Source organism: Phascolarctos cinereus, unplaced genomic scaffold, assembly GCF_003287225.1.
Source record: "Phascolarctos cinereus isolate Bilbo 61053 unplaced genomic scaffold, phaCin_HiC Scaffold_4;HRSCAF=312, whole genome shotgun sequence".
NCBI classification, from domain to species: Eukaryota; Metazoa; Chordata; class Mammalia; order Diprotodontia; family Phascolarctidae; genus Phascolarctos; species Phascolarctos cinereus.
In genome coordinates this window covers 622389940-622404543 of record NW_027555847.1, presented here as the reverse complement: position 1 = coordinate 622404543, position 14604 = coordinate 622389940, and the positions used below count along the sequence as shown (strand labels likewise).

Genomic DNA, 14604 nt, shown 5'->3' with positions numbered 1-14604 from the left:
CCACACATCACAGTTTTCTCACCATTCTTGCATCGATGGGCATCCACTTTGCTTCCGGTTATCTGCTACTACAAAGAATGCTAGGGATAATGTGGTACATATTGGTCCTTTATGGTCTCTGACTTCCTTGAGCTATGTGTCCAGGACTGAAATTGCTAAGTCAAAGGGTATGGCAGATTAAGTTACTTTTCTTATATAATTACAGAGAAAACACCAGCAGAGTCAGGCCCCTTCAGAGCTTTGCCAACAGAGCATCAAGGTACCTTGTCCACAGTTTCTCCATCACTGGCTGTTCTCATTTTCTGTCATCTATGCCAAACTACGTGATGTAAAGTAAAACCTCAGAGTTATAGTAATTTGTGTCTCTTCTTATTTGTGATTTAGAGCACGTTTTCATGTGAGTCTTTCCAGTTTGCAATTACTTTTCTGAACATTGTTCATATCCTTGACCATTTATAAAAAGATTTTTTTAAAGGTATACTGGGATAGAGGGGAGTGTGCTCCGAGTGGATAAAAGATCTGAGAGAAAGAAGAGTTGATCTCCTCTTTGCTTCTGTGTTTTTGTTGTTAGGTTTTGTTTGGTTCTTTGTTTGTTTTTTTGCCAAGGAGAATGGTCTTAGGATGGGAAAGGGCAGAAGGAAAATAGCTAATAGAGAGTCGATACACGAGACAAGTAAGTTATCCCATTATCTAAGTTCCCCTGACAAATCCAAGGCATCGAGCTCAGATGAACTACATCCTTGGGTACTCAAAGAATTAGCAGATGGAATCGCTGAGCCAAAGATATCTGAAAGCCTGTGACTAACACTGGGGTCACCCCAAGGCTCTGGCCTGGCCCTCTCTCTTCTCATGCTATACTCTTTCTTGGTGACCTCACTGGCTCCCATGTTTCAATGTATCTAGCTCCAGCTGGCTCCTGAGCTCCATTCAAACACTCCTAACTACCAACTGGACGTTTCCCACCAAATGCTTCATTGGCATCTCACACTCAGCCCAATTACGCTTCCCCTAAAAGCCACCCCTCTTCTAAACTTCCTTGCTTCTGTGGAGGGCACCTCCATCCTTCCAGTCATTCAGGTTCATTCCTGACTCCCCTTTCACCCCATATATCTAATCAGCTGCCAAATCTTGTTTTTCTGCCACGTCTCTTATCTCTGTCCCCTTTTCTCTACTCACACAGATATCTGCTGAATTCAGGCCCTCATAACCTCTAGCTTTATGAGGTCATAGACTACAGCAACAACCTCTGAATTAGTCTCTCTACCTAAAATGTCTTTCCTTTTCTGTTTACTTCCTACATAGCTGCTAAAACACAGGTCTGACCTAGTCATCGTCCCCTCACCCACCACTCTAACTCCAGTGGCTTCCTATTGCATCTAAGATCAAATTATAAACTCCTTTGTCTGACATTTAAAGTCCTTTCTGATTTGACTTCAACTTACTCTTCCAATCTTATTACATTTTACCGTCTTTTACCACTCTACAGACCAACCCAACAGACCTTCTTGCTGTTCCTCACAAACATTAACACTGCCCCTTAAAATAGGCTAGGGCTTGCTAGGTGATATAGTGGATACAGTGCTGGGCCTGGAATCAGAAAGACTCATTTTCCCGAGTTAAATCCAACCTCAGAGACGTTAATGCTGGGTGACCCGGATTAAGTCACTTAACCCTGTTTGCCTCAGTTTCTTCATCCATCAAATGAGCTGGCAAAAGAAATGGCAAACCATTTCAGTATCTTTGCTAAGAAAACCCCAAAAAGGGTTACGAAAAGTTGGACATGACTGAAGAATGACAACAAAACTGCACAGGCTATCCCCCTAATGCCCCACAGAACTCCCTCCTTACCTCTGTCTTTTAGAATCCTTAGTTTTCTTCTATGGTCAGTTCAAGGGCTACTTCTTACATGAAGTACCAACTGCTTCTATCAGCCTACAAAGCACTAAAGCACTGCTTCTAAAGCAGCACAGAAATGTGAACTGTTATTACAAATTGGAGGAAAGAATACTTTTTTAAAAAAATCACCTAGACAAGTTGCTGAAGCTGAAGAAATTGGAGAAGAGAAAAGGACAAATAAGATATTGCAGATTAAAAATTGGTGGGATCTAACTGTTTTTTTTTTCCTGACCTCCCCCTCCCCACCCCCTCCTCAAGCTGCTAGGAGTTGCACTGCTGACCCCCACTCCCAAACTAACATACCTATTTTTTTATACACTAAGGATCATAGGACCACAGATTTTGAGCTGCAAAAAGACCTTAGTGGCCATATCTGGTATAGCCACTCCAGCTTACAGATGAAGACCCTTAGGCCTGGAGAAGTAAAGTGATCTGTCCAATATCAAATGGGTTCAAACCTAGGGCCTCAGACTCCAAACTCCAGTACACTTTCCACCATACCAGGCTGTCCATGTTGATTTTCCCCAAAAGAAAGTAAAACGCTTAAGGGAAAGAAATGAATCGTTTCTGTCTTTATAGCTCTAGTTCAGCCAGGTGGGGGAGATGAGTAGGTGTTTAATAAATGCTTACTGATTGCCAGGGTGCAACAGTTTAGAAAACACAGCAAAGCATGGAGAAATCAGCCAGGATGGTGCAGAGCCTTTGGTTCATGTCATCTGAGAAGTGGCTGAAGGAATAGAGGATGTTTAGCCTGCAGAAAATATTTGAGGGGCTGCCACCTGGAAGAGGGATGACATTTACTAGGGGCAGAACAAGGGGCAGTGGGTGGGAGGTGCGAAGTGGGAAGTTTGGCCTTGTTGTCAGGAAGTTTCTTCTTCATGAGAGCTCATCCCAGAGTGGAATGGGCTACCTTAGATAGTTGTAGATTTTCCTTCCGGAGAGGCTTTAAGGAAAGATTGTATGACCACTTGTTGAGTGATGCAGAGAACTCTTTGGGTGTACAGACTGAACTTGAGGGCCACTGAGGTCCTTCCCAACGTTAAGACCGTGAGATTCTCTGACATCATTGCAATATTGGTCAGACACACTATCAGAGCTCTAGAGCTGGAAGGGAACTTAGAGACACTTAGTTCTACTCCCAGGTTCAACAGGGAGGCACTGCTGGTGAGATGTGAACCAGAGCCAGTGTGCTTCCTTCCCACTGTTTCAAGGTGCCGCTGCTCAATTTCGTCCCCAAAACCACAGGTGAGCCGCATGGCCCTTTGTATGACCACAAAGTCACCAGTGAGCCTGGATACACTACAGCTAACAAGAAAAAGGTTTACTAAATAAATAAGGAATACCATCTAACTCTTAAGCACCATTTCAAAATTTAAATAATTTTAGGAAAACATGTAACAATGCTCAACAAATCAAGTCCTTACCTTTTTTATTTCTAACCCCTTCAATGCATTTAATGCATCCAATTCTCTAGCTCTGTTGTCCCGAAGAAGCTTTGCTATCTCCTCATAATGCTCTTTGCGTTCTGCCTCATCAAACTGTCGTTTAAGTAAAACCTGGATTTGCCAGTCGGTATCAATGCATGCTTGTTCAGCGTTTGCCAAAGTTTCTTCAACCAACTAAAAGTAGGAAATACAGAAACGCAGTCAATATTTTGAACTAAGTAGAAATCCCTAATATGAGAGGAAGCCACAGCCAAGTTAAGCTGTTTTCAAAATATTTCATGAATAACATATCACTATACAAAGAGAATTATGTGAAGTGCTTCGCAGAACTTAAAGTACTACGTAAAAGTTATCGTGTAGTGTTTGAAGGTTGGCAACGTGCGATGTTCCTCATAACAACCGGGTAAGATAAATGACAGTGATCGCTCCCATTTTCCAGATGACAAACTGCGGCTCAGAATTATTTGTGGTCATGAAGCTATTTCGGAAACATTATAAAGTATCATCAATTCTGTAATTTCTTTTTGGTAATTTCTTTTCTTCCTTACATTTTAAGTTCCAGACTGTCTCTCTACTCTGCACTAGAGAAGGCCACCATCTGACACAGATACACAGATACACACACACACACACACACACGAATATATATCTAATATATATATATATATATATAAGATACACACACACACACACACACACACGAATATATATCTTATATATATATATATATATATATATATATATATATATATATATGAAAGTGTGTGTAAATATACATATATATATCACACATACTATGCATACTTCTATTTATCAGTTCTTTCTCTGGAGATGGATAACATCTTCCTTCATAGGTTTTCTATAGTTGATTTGAGTATTTATAATGCTCAGAATAACTTAGTCCAATTATTCTTTGAACAATACTGATGTTACTGCATACAATGTTCTCGTCATTCTGCTCATTTCGCTCTTCATTATTTCATGTCTTTCCATGTTTTTCTAAAATCAATTTGCTCATCATTTCTTACAATTTTGTTATTTTAGAAAATACACACTCACACACACCTCTCATTTACTGTGTTTGAATATGTATAGTCATGCACACCTCAGAGTCAAATCTATGGAAAATAAAAGTTAATCTACTTAATGACTTCCCCAATATACTCCAAAGGACGTTGCCTAAAAATTAAAGTCTACACTAACCATAGATATGCTGCAGACTACCTAACACAGAGCTATCTGGCCTAAAGATCTTATCCATTTAAAAATTTCATTCCTAAATAGTCTCTAGTTAAAAATAAAATAAAAGGCGATAGTTTCCAAATTAAAAATGTTTAAAATTAAATGTGTTTAAACATAGCAAATGTTTTTGTTCATTGAAATACTACTGGAAAGATCTGGTTGGCTTCTTTATTAGGTAATGAAATAGCACAATCAATCATTCCAAAGTTGGTTCTGAATGTGCTAGCTACAGCCCAGAAGTATAAAAGGATGTCATTACTAACAAAGAAAGTTTGGTTTCCTTTATGTTTAGAGAATCTGTATTATAAGACTGTGTCCCAGATTAGACCCAGATGGGCTATACTGTCAGGTACTAAGACAACTGGTAGACGTGACTGCTAAGCCACAGCTGGGGATCCCTGAGAGACTGTGAAGAATGACAGAGGACTGAAGAAGGGCACACAGTGTTCTGGGTTTCAAAAAAAGAGCATGGAATCCGTAAACTATAGGCCCAAGTACTTGGCTTTGACACATGGCAAAATTCTAGAACATATCTGTTAAAGGGATGGTTAATGCACTTCTAGAGAAGGGGCAATCACAAAGAGCCTGCCCGGCTTCATCTAGCACAAGACATGCCAGACGAACCCCATTTCCTTTCAAAGCGGGTTACCTGATAGAGAGATCAGAGAAATGCTGAAGATACAGTTTATCACATCTTAGCAAAGCATCTTATTAAGGCTTTCTTATTATTCTTGTGAAAAGAGATATATGGGCCAGACAACAGTACCCATAGATGGGTTCGAAGGTGGTTGAATATTTTACCCAAAGAGCAGTCATGAGCAGCTACAAGTCTCCAGCAGTAGACCAGCATTTGAGCTTGGCTCTGTGCTACTAAACATATTTATATTTTGTTGGATAAAGGCACAGAGGACACAGATCAGATCTGCAGGTAACACAAAGCTAGAAGAGACAGATGACAGACCAAAGGGCAGTGTGTATTTAAAATGATCCTGACAAGCCAGAACACGAAGCCAAATTAAGATAAAAATTTAACACGAATTCTTTTTGTGGTGGAAAAGAATTGGAAATTCAAGGGATACCTACCAATTAGGGAATGGCTGAACAAGTTGTACTATACGATTGTGATTTCAGAACATCTTGGGAAAACTTTCATAAACCGACACAAAGTGAAATGAGCAGAACTAGGAGAACATTGTAACAGTAACAGCAATATTGTAAGGATGACAACTGTGAATGACTTAGCTATTTTTAGCAATACAAAGATCCAAGACAATTCCAAAGGAGCTATGATAAAAGGCACTATCCACCTCCAGAGAAAGAACTGATGGTGTCTGAATGCAGGTTGAAGTACACTTTCTTAGCTATTTTTGGCCTGCATTTCCTTTTGCAGTACAGAATTAACATGGTTATGGAAATGTTTTGCATTACTGTACATGTATAATCTATATTAAATTACTTGCCTTCTCAAGGAAGGGGGAGGGAGAGAATTTGGAACTCAAAATTTAAAAAAAGGAATGTTAAATTTTTTTTTGTTTACGTGTAACTGGGAAAAAATAAAATTTTTTAAAATAAACTGCAAAAAAAAAATTATACAAAAATTAATGTACAGCCAGGGTTTTGATCAATTTTTGTGTCATGGACCCCTTCGGCAGGCTGACGGAGCTTCTTCTCCAAATCATATTCTTAAGCGAATATGATGAAACACATAAAATTGCAAAAGAAAATCATTAAAAAAAAAAAACAACTTCACAGATCCCAGGTAAAAAAATCCCCAATGTAAAGTTTTACATTCAGGTTAAAAAGACACCACAACTTCACAAGTGTAAGAAGGTGGAGACATGACTGTGAGCAGACTGTCTAAAAAAGACCTGGAAGTTTTAGTTAACTATGAGTCAATAAGTCAAAAGTGTGTGATATGGCAACCAATAATAGCTAGAATTTATACAACGCTTTAAGGTTTGTAAAGCATTTTACAAATACTACTATCTCATTTGATCCTCACAACAACCCTAGGAGATAGGTATTATTACTATCATTCTCATTTTACAGTTGAGAAAACTGAGGCAGAAAGAGGTTAAGTGACTTGCTCCGGATCACACAGCTAGTAAGTATCCAAGGCCAGATTTTAACTCAAGTCTTTCAGACTCCAGGCCCAGCACTTTATCCACGGCACCACCTGGTGCCTCGAAAGAAGCCAAGAAAGCTAATAGGATCTTAGGCTAAATAAGAAAGACAGTGCATCTAGAGAAGTGGTGGTTAGACTATACTCTTCCCTGCTCAGAACAACTGTCAGAATTGTGTGCAGTTCTTGAGACTATATTTTAGGCAGGACAATGATAAACGAAAGTGTCTGAAAGATGGTGACCAGGACAGGGAGAAGCATCAAGTTCAAGCCATATGAGGACCACTGGAAGGAAATGGAGGTATTTATCCTGGAGAAGAGAATGTTTGGGAGGGGAGGCCCATGACAACTGTCTTCAAACATCCAAAGGATAAAGGTATTAGATTTGTTCTGTTTGGTTCTAAAGATCAAAACAAGAGCAGTGGGGTGGTTGCAAAGAGACAAATTTAGGGTTAACATAAGGGAAAACTCCTTCACAACTAGAGCTAGCTAAAGTGGAAAGGGCTTCCAGCTTCCTCCAGAGGTAGTGAGTGTTCCATCAGCTAGGTCTTTAAGCAAGGCTGATGACCATTTGTGGGATATGTCATAATAATAGATCTTCTTCAAGTATACATTGGTTAAGATGACCAACAAAGCCCCTTCTTACTCTGAAATTCTGTGATTCTAACTTCTTTTAGCAATTTGAAAAAGATCTGAAGGGCCATCATGTGGGAGTCTCATGATGGTGGAGCCTCGCTTCCTAGAGGGCTCTGAATCCCAGCGATTTCCTCATTCACCACCAGCTGTTCTGCCTGGTCGCCACTCCACTGGCATTATCACAACTCTGTTGCAAGTACCCTCTGGTGTACACCCCGTTCCACTCCGAGCTTTTGTGTTTTATCTCCCCCCATTAGACTGTCTTTCTCCCTTTCTTATTGGTATCCCCAGTGCTTGGTACAGCTCCTGGCATATAACAGATGCTTAAGAAATGTTTACTGTATTGTAGCTTTAAGAAAGCAAATAATCACTATTAAATTGGGAGGGAGCTCATAATGGCTGCTGGTTACAAAGGGACAGGCACACTAAGGGGCCATGAAATAACATGATGGAGAACTGCAACTTCTTCCGTAAGGGCTGGAATTGTATCTCCATGATGCCACCAGCTTGCCATCAGCTTTCCCACTGCATATGTTCCTCCCCACTACACTTTTCACCTCTTAGCTTGGGCATAATAATCACATCAATACAACCACTGCTTCTGGAAAAGGCGCATCTGCTGGTCCATGGATCGACTCACCATCCCTGTGACTGACCAGACAAAAGCTCCCTTCCTTGGCCTCCAGGCCCCTACATATGTTGCCTCTTCCTATTATACAGTGTAAGCCCTTTGGAGCAGACCGTCTCATTTGTATGTAGCTATTCCTGGTGCCTACTGTAATTCCTGGCACGTTACTGATGTTGATGAACCATTCCAATCGTGTTCGACTCTCCATGACCCCATTTTTGGGGGTTTTCTTAACAAAGATATCTGAGTGGTTTGCCATTTCCTTCTCCAGTTCATTTTACTGATGAGGAACTGAGCCCAACAGGGTTAGGTGACTTGCCCAGAGTCACAGAGCTAGTAAGTATCAGAGGTTCTCCTGACTCCAGGGCTGGCACTCTATCCACTGCACCACCTAGCTGCCCTAGTAAGCACCTAATAAATGATTATCTATCCATTCATTCAACCCTAAAATCTGGAGAAAATGAGAATAGCGACAAATAATCTCGCCGTTCCACAAATAAGACTCTCCCATCCACCCTCTCTCTGCCTCTGCACAGGACATTGCCCGTGCCTGGAATGCCCTCCTTCTTCACCTCCATTCTTCCTTTCTTTGAAAGCCTTGCTCAAGCATCACCTTCAGCATGAGGCCTTTCCTACTGCCTTCCCCCACAAATCACTCTGTCTCTAAGGCAGGGACAATTTCTGTTTTTTTTTTATCTTTGTACGCCCAGGATCCAGCCCAGTGCCTAGCTCTTTAACTGCTGTGTAATAAATGCTTCATGGCTGAAAGAATGGCACAGAAGAAACATTCTTACCTTTTGCGTTTCCAGGCTGTGACACTCATTCCTTTCTACAGCTTTATGAAACCTGCGCTCTTCCAGGTCAATCTTTCTTCTATAGTTATTGAGATCTTCCTTCATTTCTTGTGTAGCAATCTCTTCATTTTTGGCAAGCTGCTGCAAAGGGTTTGAATAATCAATCAATCTTTTTAAGATACATCTGGTAATCAACTCACGTGCATGACTTTTATTGTACTTATGGGACTTCAATATACACGGCAGAATACAAAAATGTGACCCAAACTATCCCTACTTACCCTCCAATGGATCTGTGAGTTAAGTAATGTGGCTTGTCCTTCCCCACCTGTGATGTCACAGTTCATCCCTGCTTTCTCATCCTATGCAATTTTTGTAACGTTCTCCCAGAGACCCTCTACATTCTATCCAATGTGACAGACCTTCTGTCTAGGTCTTTTTCCATTTTGAGAGCATTAGAGCACCATTAAGGCTGTCCATCTGCTGTCCCTTGAAATAGCTACATAACTGGCCCATCTCCTTATCCAATCATACATCTGATTGCTGACAAGTTGTCAGTAGTGCTGAACTCAAACAGAACTGGATCCCTGCTGGCCTTATGTTGACTCAGAAAACCTCAAATTAACACAATCAGTGTTGTACTGTATTTTTAAAATTTTGTTAAACATTTCCCAATTACATTTTAATCTGGCTCAAGCGGCCCTCTGCACTGGGAGTTTTGCCACTTCTGTAGAGTAGGTCACTGCTAGAAAAATGCTAGAAAAGTGTACCTTTCCACTGCCCTTCGGGTTACCCATAATTTCAATTACTTTGGAGTCTTCAGTATTCCAAGTTTTACAACCGTAATGTATTATGGGAAGAATGTGCTAAGAAGATGAATTTGATGTGCCAAGGGGGAGTGCCTAGGTCAGAGCCTGGAATCTGGTAGTCAATCTGTCAACAAGCACTTATTAACTGCCTCCTCTGTTCCAGGCACTCAATGATGCTTCTTGATTGACCAGGATTGCTGAAAGCACTGCACAATTTCCCAAATGCAATGCAGCACTTGCAATTCCTTACTCCTATTCAATTAGAAGCTCAATTTACTATCTACCAGCAGTCCCTGTTCCAGATAAATGTAATGATGTATTGCACAGTACCTCTCACATAGTAAACACTTAATAAACGCTTGTTGACTATTAACTTAATGGAAAGGCCATGCAACTGGATATCAAAGTTATTTTATTCATAGGAACCAAAGGAGCTTTTCATTCATTTAGTTTTTCTTGATTAAATAATTGTTGGTCTAACCTCTTGAATATTCGTGATAACACTGTGCACAATACTATCCATGAAAAAGATAATCTGGAGAATCACACCATTAACAGGAAATACTTCCTCTCTTCCATTTGGACCCTGCATAGGACACCCTTCCTGAAAGTGGTAAACACCTTTAGTGAACACACACCTCCATCTTGTGCCTCATTTGAAGTTAATGACTGGAAAGCCATTGAGCAGTTATTTCTGTGATCCATTCACCAAGTAATTTTGTATGAACTTAGCATATACACATGATCCTTGTTTAGAAAGCCTTCCCTTGTACTTTGCTTTAAGTAAAATGCAGCTTTGTAATCAACAAAATAATAGAACCCCAGGGATCTTCTACTCTTCACCTTTCAGTCAACTGTGTCTGTAAAAATGTGTTCTATGGCAGAAAATGATACAGGCTGCACTGCTGACTCACCTCCATAAGACTGTCTACCATGTCACAGAAACCTCTTCACTATGGAAGTTCACTTCGCCCCTGGACTACTTCTCACATGTAAGTACTCGCTGCCTTCTGATTGGCTGATTCCTTCTAGAATGTCCAATTTAAAGAGGTGTCTATCCTAGGCCAATAATGTCTTCATTTCTCTCCAGGCTGCACTGCTGATTCTACTCCTGGACTTTTTCTACAATGCCACCACTCCAGGTACCTTCACCACTGTTCTCTCCCTTTTCAGCTCCCTTTGTTGTTGTTTTTTTTTTTGGGGGGGGGTTGCCTTTTTTTTTGGTGAGGCAATCGAGGTGTGCCCAGGGTCACACAGCTAGTAAGTGTTATGTGTCTGAGACTGGATTTGAACTCATGTCCTCCTGACTTCAAGGCCAGAGCTCTATCCACTGTACCACCTAGCAACCCCTTTCAGTTCCCTTTTATGTGCTGTCTTCCCTCTTTAGAATATAAGCTCCTTGAGGGCAGAGGTGATCTTTCTTTTTGCTTAGATTTATATTCCCAGCACTTAACACAGTGCCTGGCACACAGTCCACATTTAATAAATGTTTGTTGACTGCTTGGCCCCTTCTTTTTCGCCTCCATTCAGAATACCTTCATATATACGAGTCATTCTCAGAGATTTCATAAAAATGAGAACACAGGCACCTCAGTGAGAAATGAGTTATCTTCAGCTCTTTTTTGGGTATTAAAATCAGCTATGACTTTTTCCATTCTTTTAGTTTCTTCCCCTCCCTGAACTATCTTAGAAAACTAATGCTCAATTCTTTCAAGATCATATTGTCTCCAGGACAATTTTCTCCAAGTGTACTTAGCTGGGTTCAGCCTCTTTTCCATACTTCAGTGCATCAGGGATTGAGTTACTGGGTCCAAATGTCATAAATAAAATAGATTTGTTGTAGAAACATTAACATATTTTTTCCATTTTCTCTGTTTGCTGTCTTGCTGCCAGTTTTCATCTTGGGATGTTCTTGGGATGATGTGGCTCAGTTCAATTCAATCCAACAAGCGTTAAGGGCTCGCTATGTGCAGGGGACTGCACTAGACACTTGGTCTCATGCCACGCTTTCTGGGGAATTCTGTTCATAATCTTCTTGCCATCTTCCTCCAGCATGCTTTATGGATGCACAGGCAATCTACACTAGGGTTGCCACATCTCTCTAACTGGCTAGGAGAACAAGCATTTGGCGGCCCTGACAATTTCTGGGCTCTTTCTTCCTCAGTGTCACAACTGCTTCATGTTGGTTAAACTTTTGCAACAAACGGCGACAATCAAGGTCAATGCCTTTGTTTTTCATCTCCCATTTTCCCAGCATCAATGCCTCACTGGACTAAGTGAGGATGAAAGCTGTGATGATTGAATGCAGGGCTGTCTTCTCACTTTCCTCTCACTCGTACCCTGGTTTTGACTCTGGCTCTCCCTAGTCATAGACAGACTACGCAGACAGTCAATGCTGCACTGTGATGGTATTTGGTGCTAGCTGTGTCCAGCACCTTTTCACTCTCTTCAGGAAAAAATATCTGGAATATGCAGACGTGAAGCTTCTGAATAACCGACCTGAATAAAGCCTTTGGCCTTTCATTTCTCACACCTGAGTCATATCTTCCAAGATGCTTTTCAATAACACCCTCCCCTGTATCCACCTTCACATTACAGTCACTGAGTATCAAAGTCTATGTCAAATTGATTTGAAGGATCTCTTCAAGTACTTTGCAGAATTTCTTGACCCCTTTATCCTCTGTGACAGAGGCTGGTATATTAAACTGCAGCTATATTCATGGAGGCCTTTTTACTTATACAAGTGAAAAGACTAAGTGTCTCATGAAATGATGGGCCCATAACAGCTCTACCAATTTTTTTTGTTTTTCTCTCCAAGGAAAGCCTGGAAAACATCCTTCCACTTAGCTGCAATTTCTCTTTGTCTTCTGATTTTATATAAAAAAAAAATCATTTATTACCATTCAGTTGTTCTAACAATTATGTCAATTTGTTGGTCACAGGACAAAGCTCCCAAACTTGGAATACCAACAGCTAAACAGTATCTACAGACCACTACAAACTTTGTGAGCTTTTGCACCCTTTCCACCACTCTGCCACCATCTTTGTGGAAGCAGAAAGAGGTCAGTCACACAGAGCCAAAAGCCAGTTTTTATTTTTCTTTGTTTTCTGGGTAGTTATGAGTAAAACAGTTCATTACCTCATTGTCAACTGATGGTGATAAGATTTGGCACTTAGCTAGACTGGTTCTCAGACAGAAGAAGACTTAAGTCTGTCAGAGATGTACCTTTTAAAAATAAAAATTTCTTTTTTTTTTAAAAGGGAAAAATTCAGGTAAAGATTTAGATCTATGAAGACAAAGAATACAACAGAATTTATAAAAGGATGATAAGCTAACTCTTGTTAAAGGGGAGATATACAGAATGAGACAAAAAAATTTTCACATAGAGAATGTATGCATTTTTGACTTGATCATGCTTGTTACATGGATAATCCCTTATTATGTGAGGGAGGGCACGGGTAACTAATGCTGATGATAATGTCAAAAGCAAAAGAAGAATATAGATAAAGAGGTGACAAACACCTTTAAAAATGGACAGAAGAAAGGGCAGCTAGGTGGCACAGTGGACAGAGCACCAGTCCTGAAGTCAGGAGAACCTGAGTTCAAGTCCAGTCCCAGACCAAACATTTGACACTTACTAGCTCTGTGACCCTGGGCAAGTCACTTAACCCTAAATGCCTTAAAAAAAAAAAAGACGGAAAAAAAATGGACAGAAGAGAATAAAAAGGAATTTGGAGAACAAGTTAGGACAAGCTTTGAAAGTAACATCTTGAATTTATAATATAGTTAAAAAAAAGAATAAAAAGCAACTGCATGAGATGGAAATTCATGGTTTCATGTATAATCCTTTTTTCTGTACTACTCTGTATATGGAAATGTTCCCTTTTTCTAATGTTCATTAAATTCATGATAAAAAAAATTTAAATGAAAATACAACAAAAACAAAATAAAACCACTCTTACTTTCCATTCATTAATCTGAACTAGAGAGGTTTTATTATAGTAATATTTAATAAGGAGACTATTTTGTGAGCTTCATTTGCATGAAATTCATGTGTTAAACTCCTAAAAAATGAGTTCTTTCAATAATCATACCATTAATTTTCTTATGACATACTTTTCTTTCACAGAAAGCATAAAGATAAACTTCAACCTACCTTCCAACACCATGAATTCCAAATCAATGGACTAAAAATTTAAGCAGCCACATACCCACTGCTGGGCCCCAACATGAATTAAAAATCTAATTCATTGTCAGTGTGAAATTAAAATGCTGCAACCAATGGTGAACTGATCTAGACTAATATAAGATTTCTCAAAGCCAGATTTTTATCATATTTGTAAGAGTTAATTTATACCTGTTCTAAGAGTCTTCTTTGGACTTCAATTTCCAACCTTTGTAATTCTACTTCTTTGGCTGTAGTTGCAACTTCTTCATCCCTCAAAGATATCTACAGCAGAATAACACACAGTGTTAAATAACAAATTTGCAAAATACTGCCATCTTAGGGCTAAGCATTCTTAAATAATTTGATACACACTATGAAAGTGGGTACAATGATAGTAAATAGGTGCCTGAATGAGACATTAAAAATATTACTCCTAGATTCCACTGTGAATAATCTTTCATTGAAAGTTGTCTCTTAAATTAAAAAAGAAAACACTATTACCATATGTTCATTTCTGACGCTCACAAGAACAGATGGTAATTCTTATCATTTCTGTAACTATCATTACAAGTTGGGGAAAGTGGAACAATCTGAAATCCCAGCTGCTATAACCTAAGCTGTCTAATCTGACTGATTAAACGTAATATTCACTTAATGGTTTTATCTATGGAAACTTTTAAAGCCAATATATCCTAATGTTTGGTATATATAACTCCAGGTTTGAATTTCTTGTACCCAGTCATGATCATTTCACCAGCTTTTATAGTATATCTGTCAAATTAACCTAAAGATCTCAGCACTGCTCATGTTGTTACCACAGATGTCATTTTTCTCTCTGTATCCCAGAAATCTTGAGTAAAGTT

The 14604-nt window shown here is 39.6% G+C and overlaps 1 protein-coding gene across 5 annotated transcripts in view; it reads right to left on the bottom strand.

Annotated features, from left to right (window-relative positions):
* TBC1D31 (TBC1 domain family member 31) overlaps positions 1-14604 on the bottom strand; it is a 73143-nt gene that overhangs the window by 11449 nt on the left and 47090 nt on the right. Inside the window, exons 17-20 of one of the 5 annotated variants that reach the window (XR_002320425.2) lie at positions 13931-14023; positions 8764-8904; positions 3321-3515; positions 1849-1956 (exon numbers count right to left, since the gene is read on the bottom strand). Coding sequence is in view for 4 of the 5 variants with exons in the window: in XM_020964939.2 (XP_020820598.1) it covers positions 3321-3515; positions 8764-8904; positions 13931-14023 (429 nt within the window). In the remaining variant the exon portion in view is untranslated. The remainder of the gene's footprint in view (positions 1-1848; positions 1957-3320; positions 3516-8763; positions 8905-13930; positions 14024-14604) is intronic. The other 4 variants (XM_020964940.2, XM_020964939.2, XM_020964941.2 and 1 more) reach the window with 4 other exon arrangements.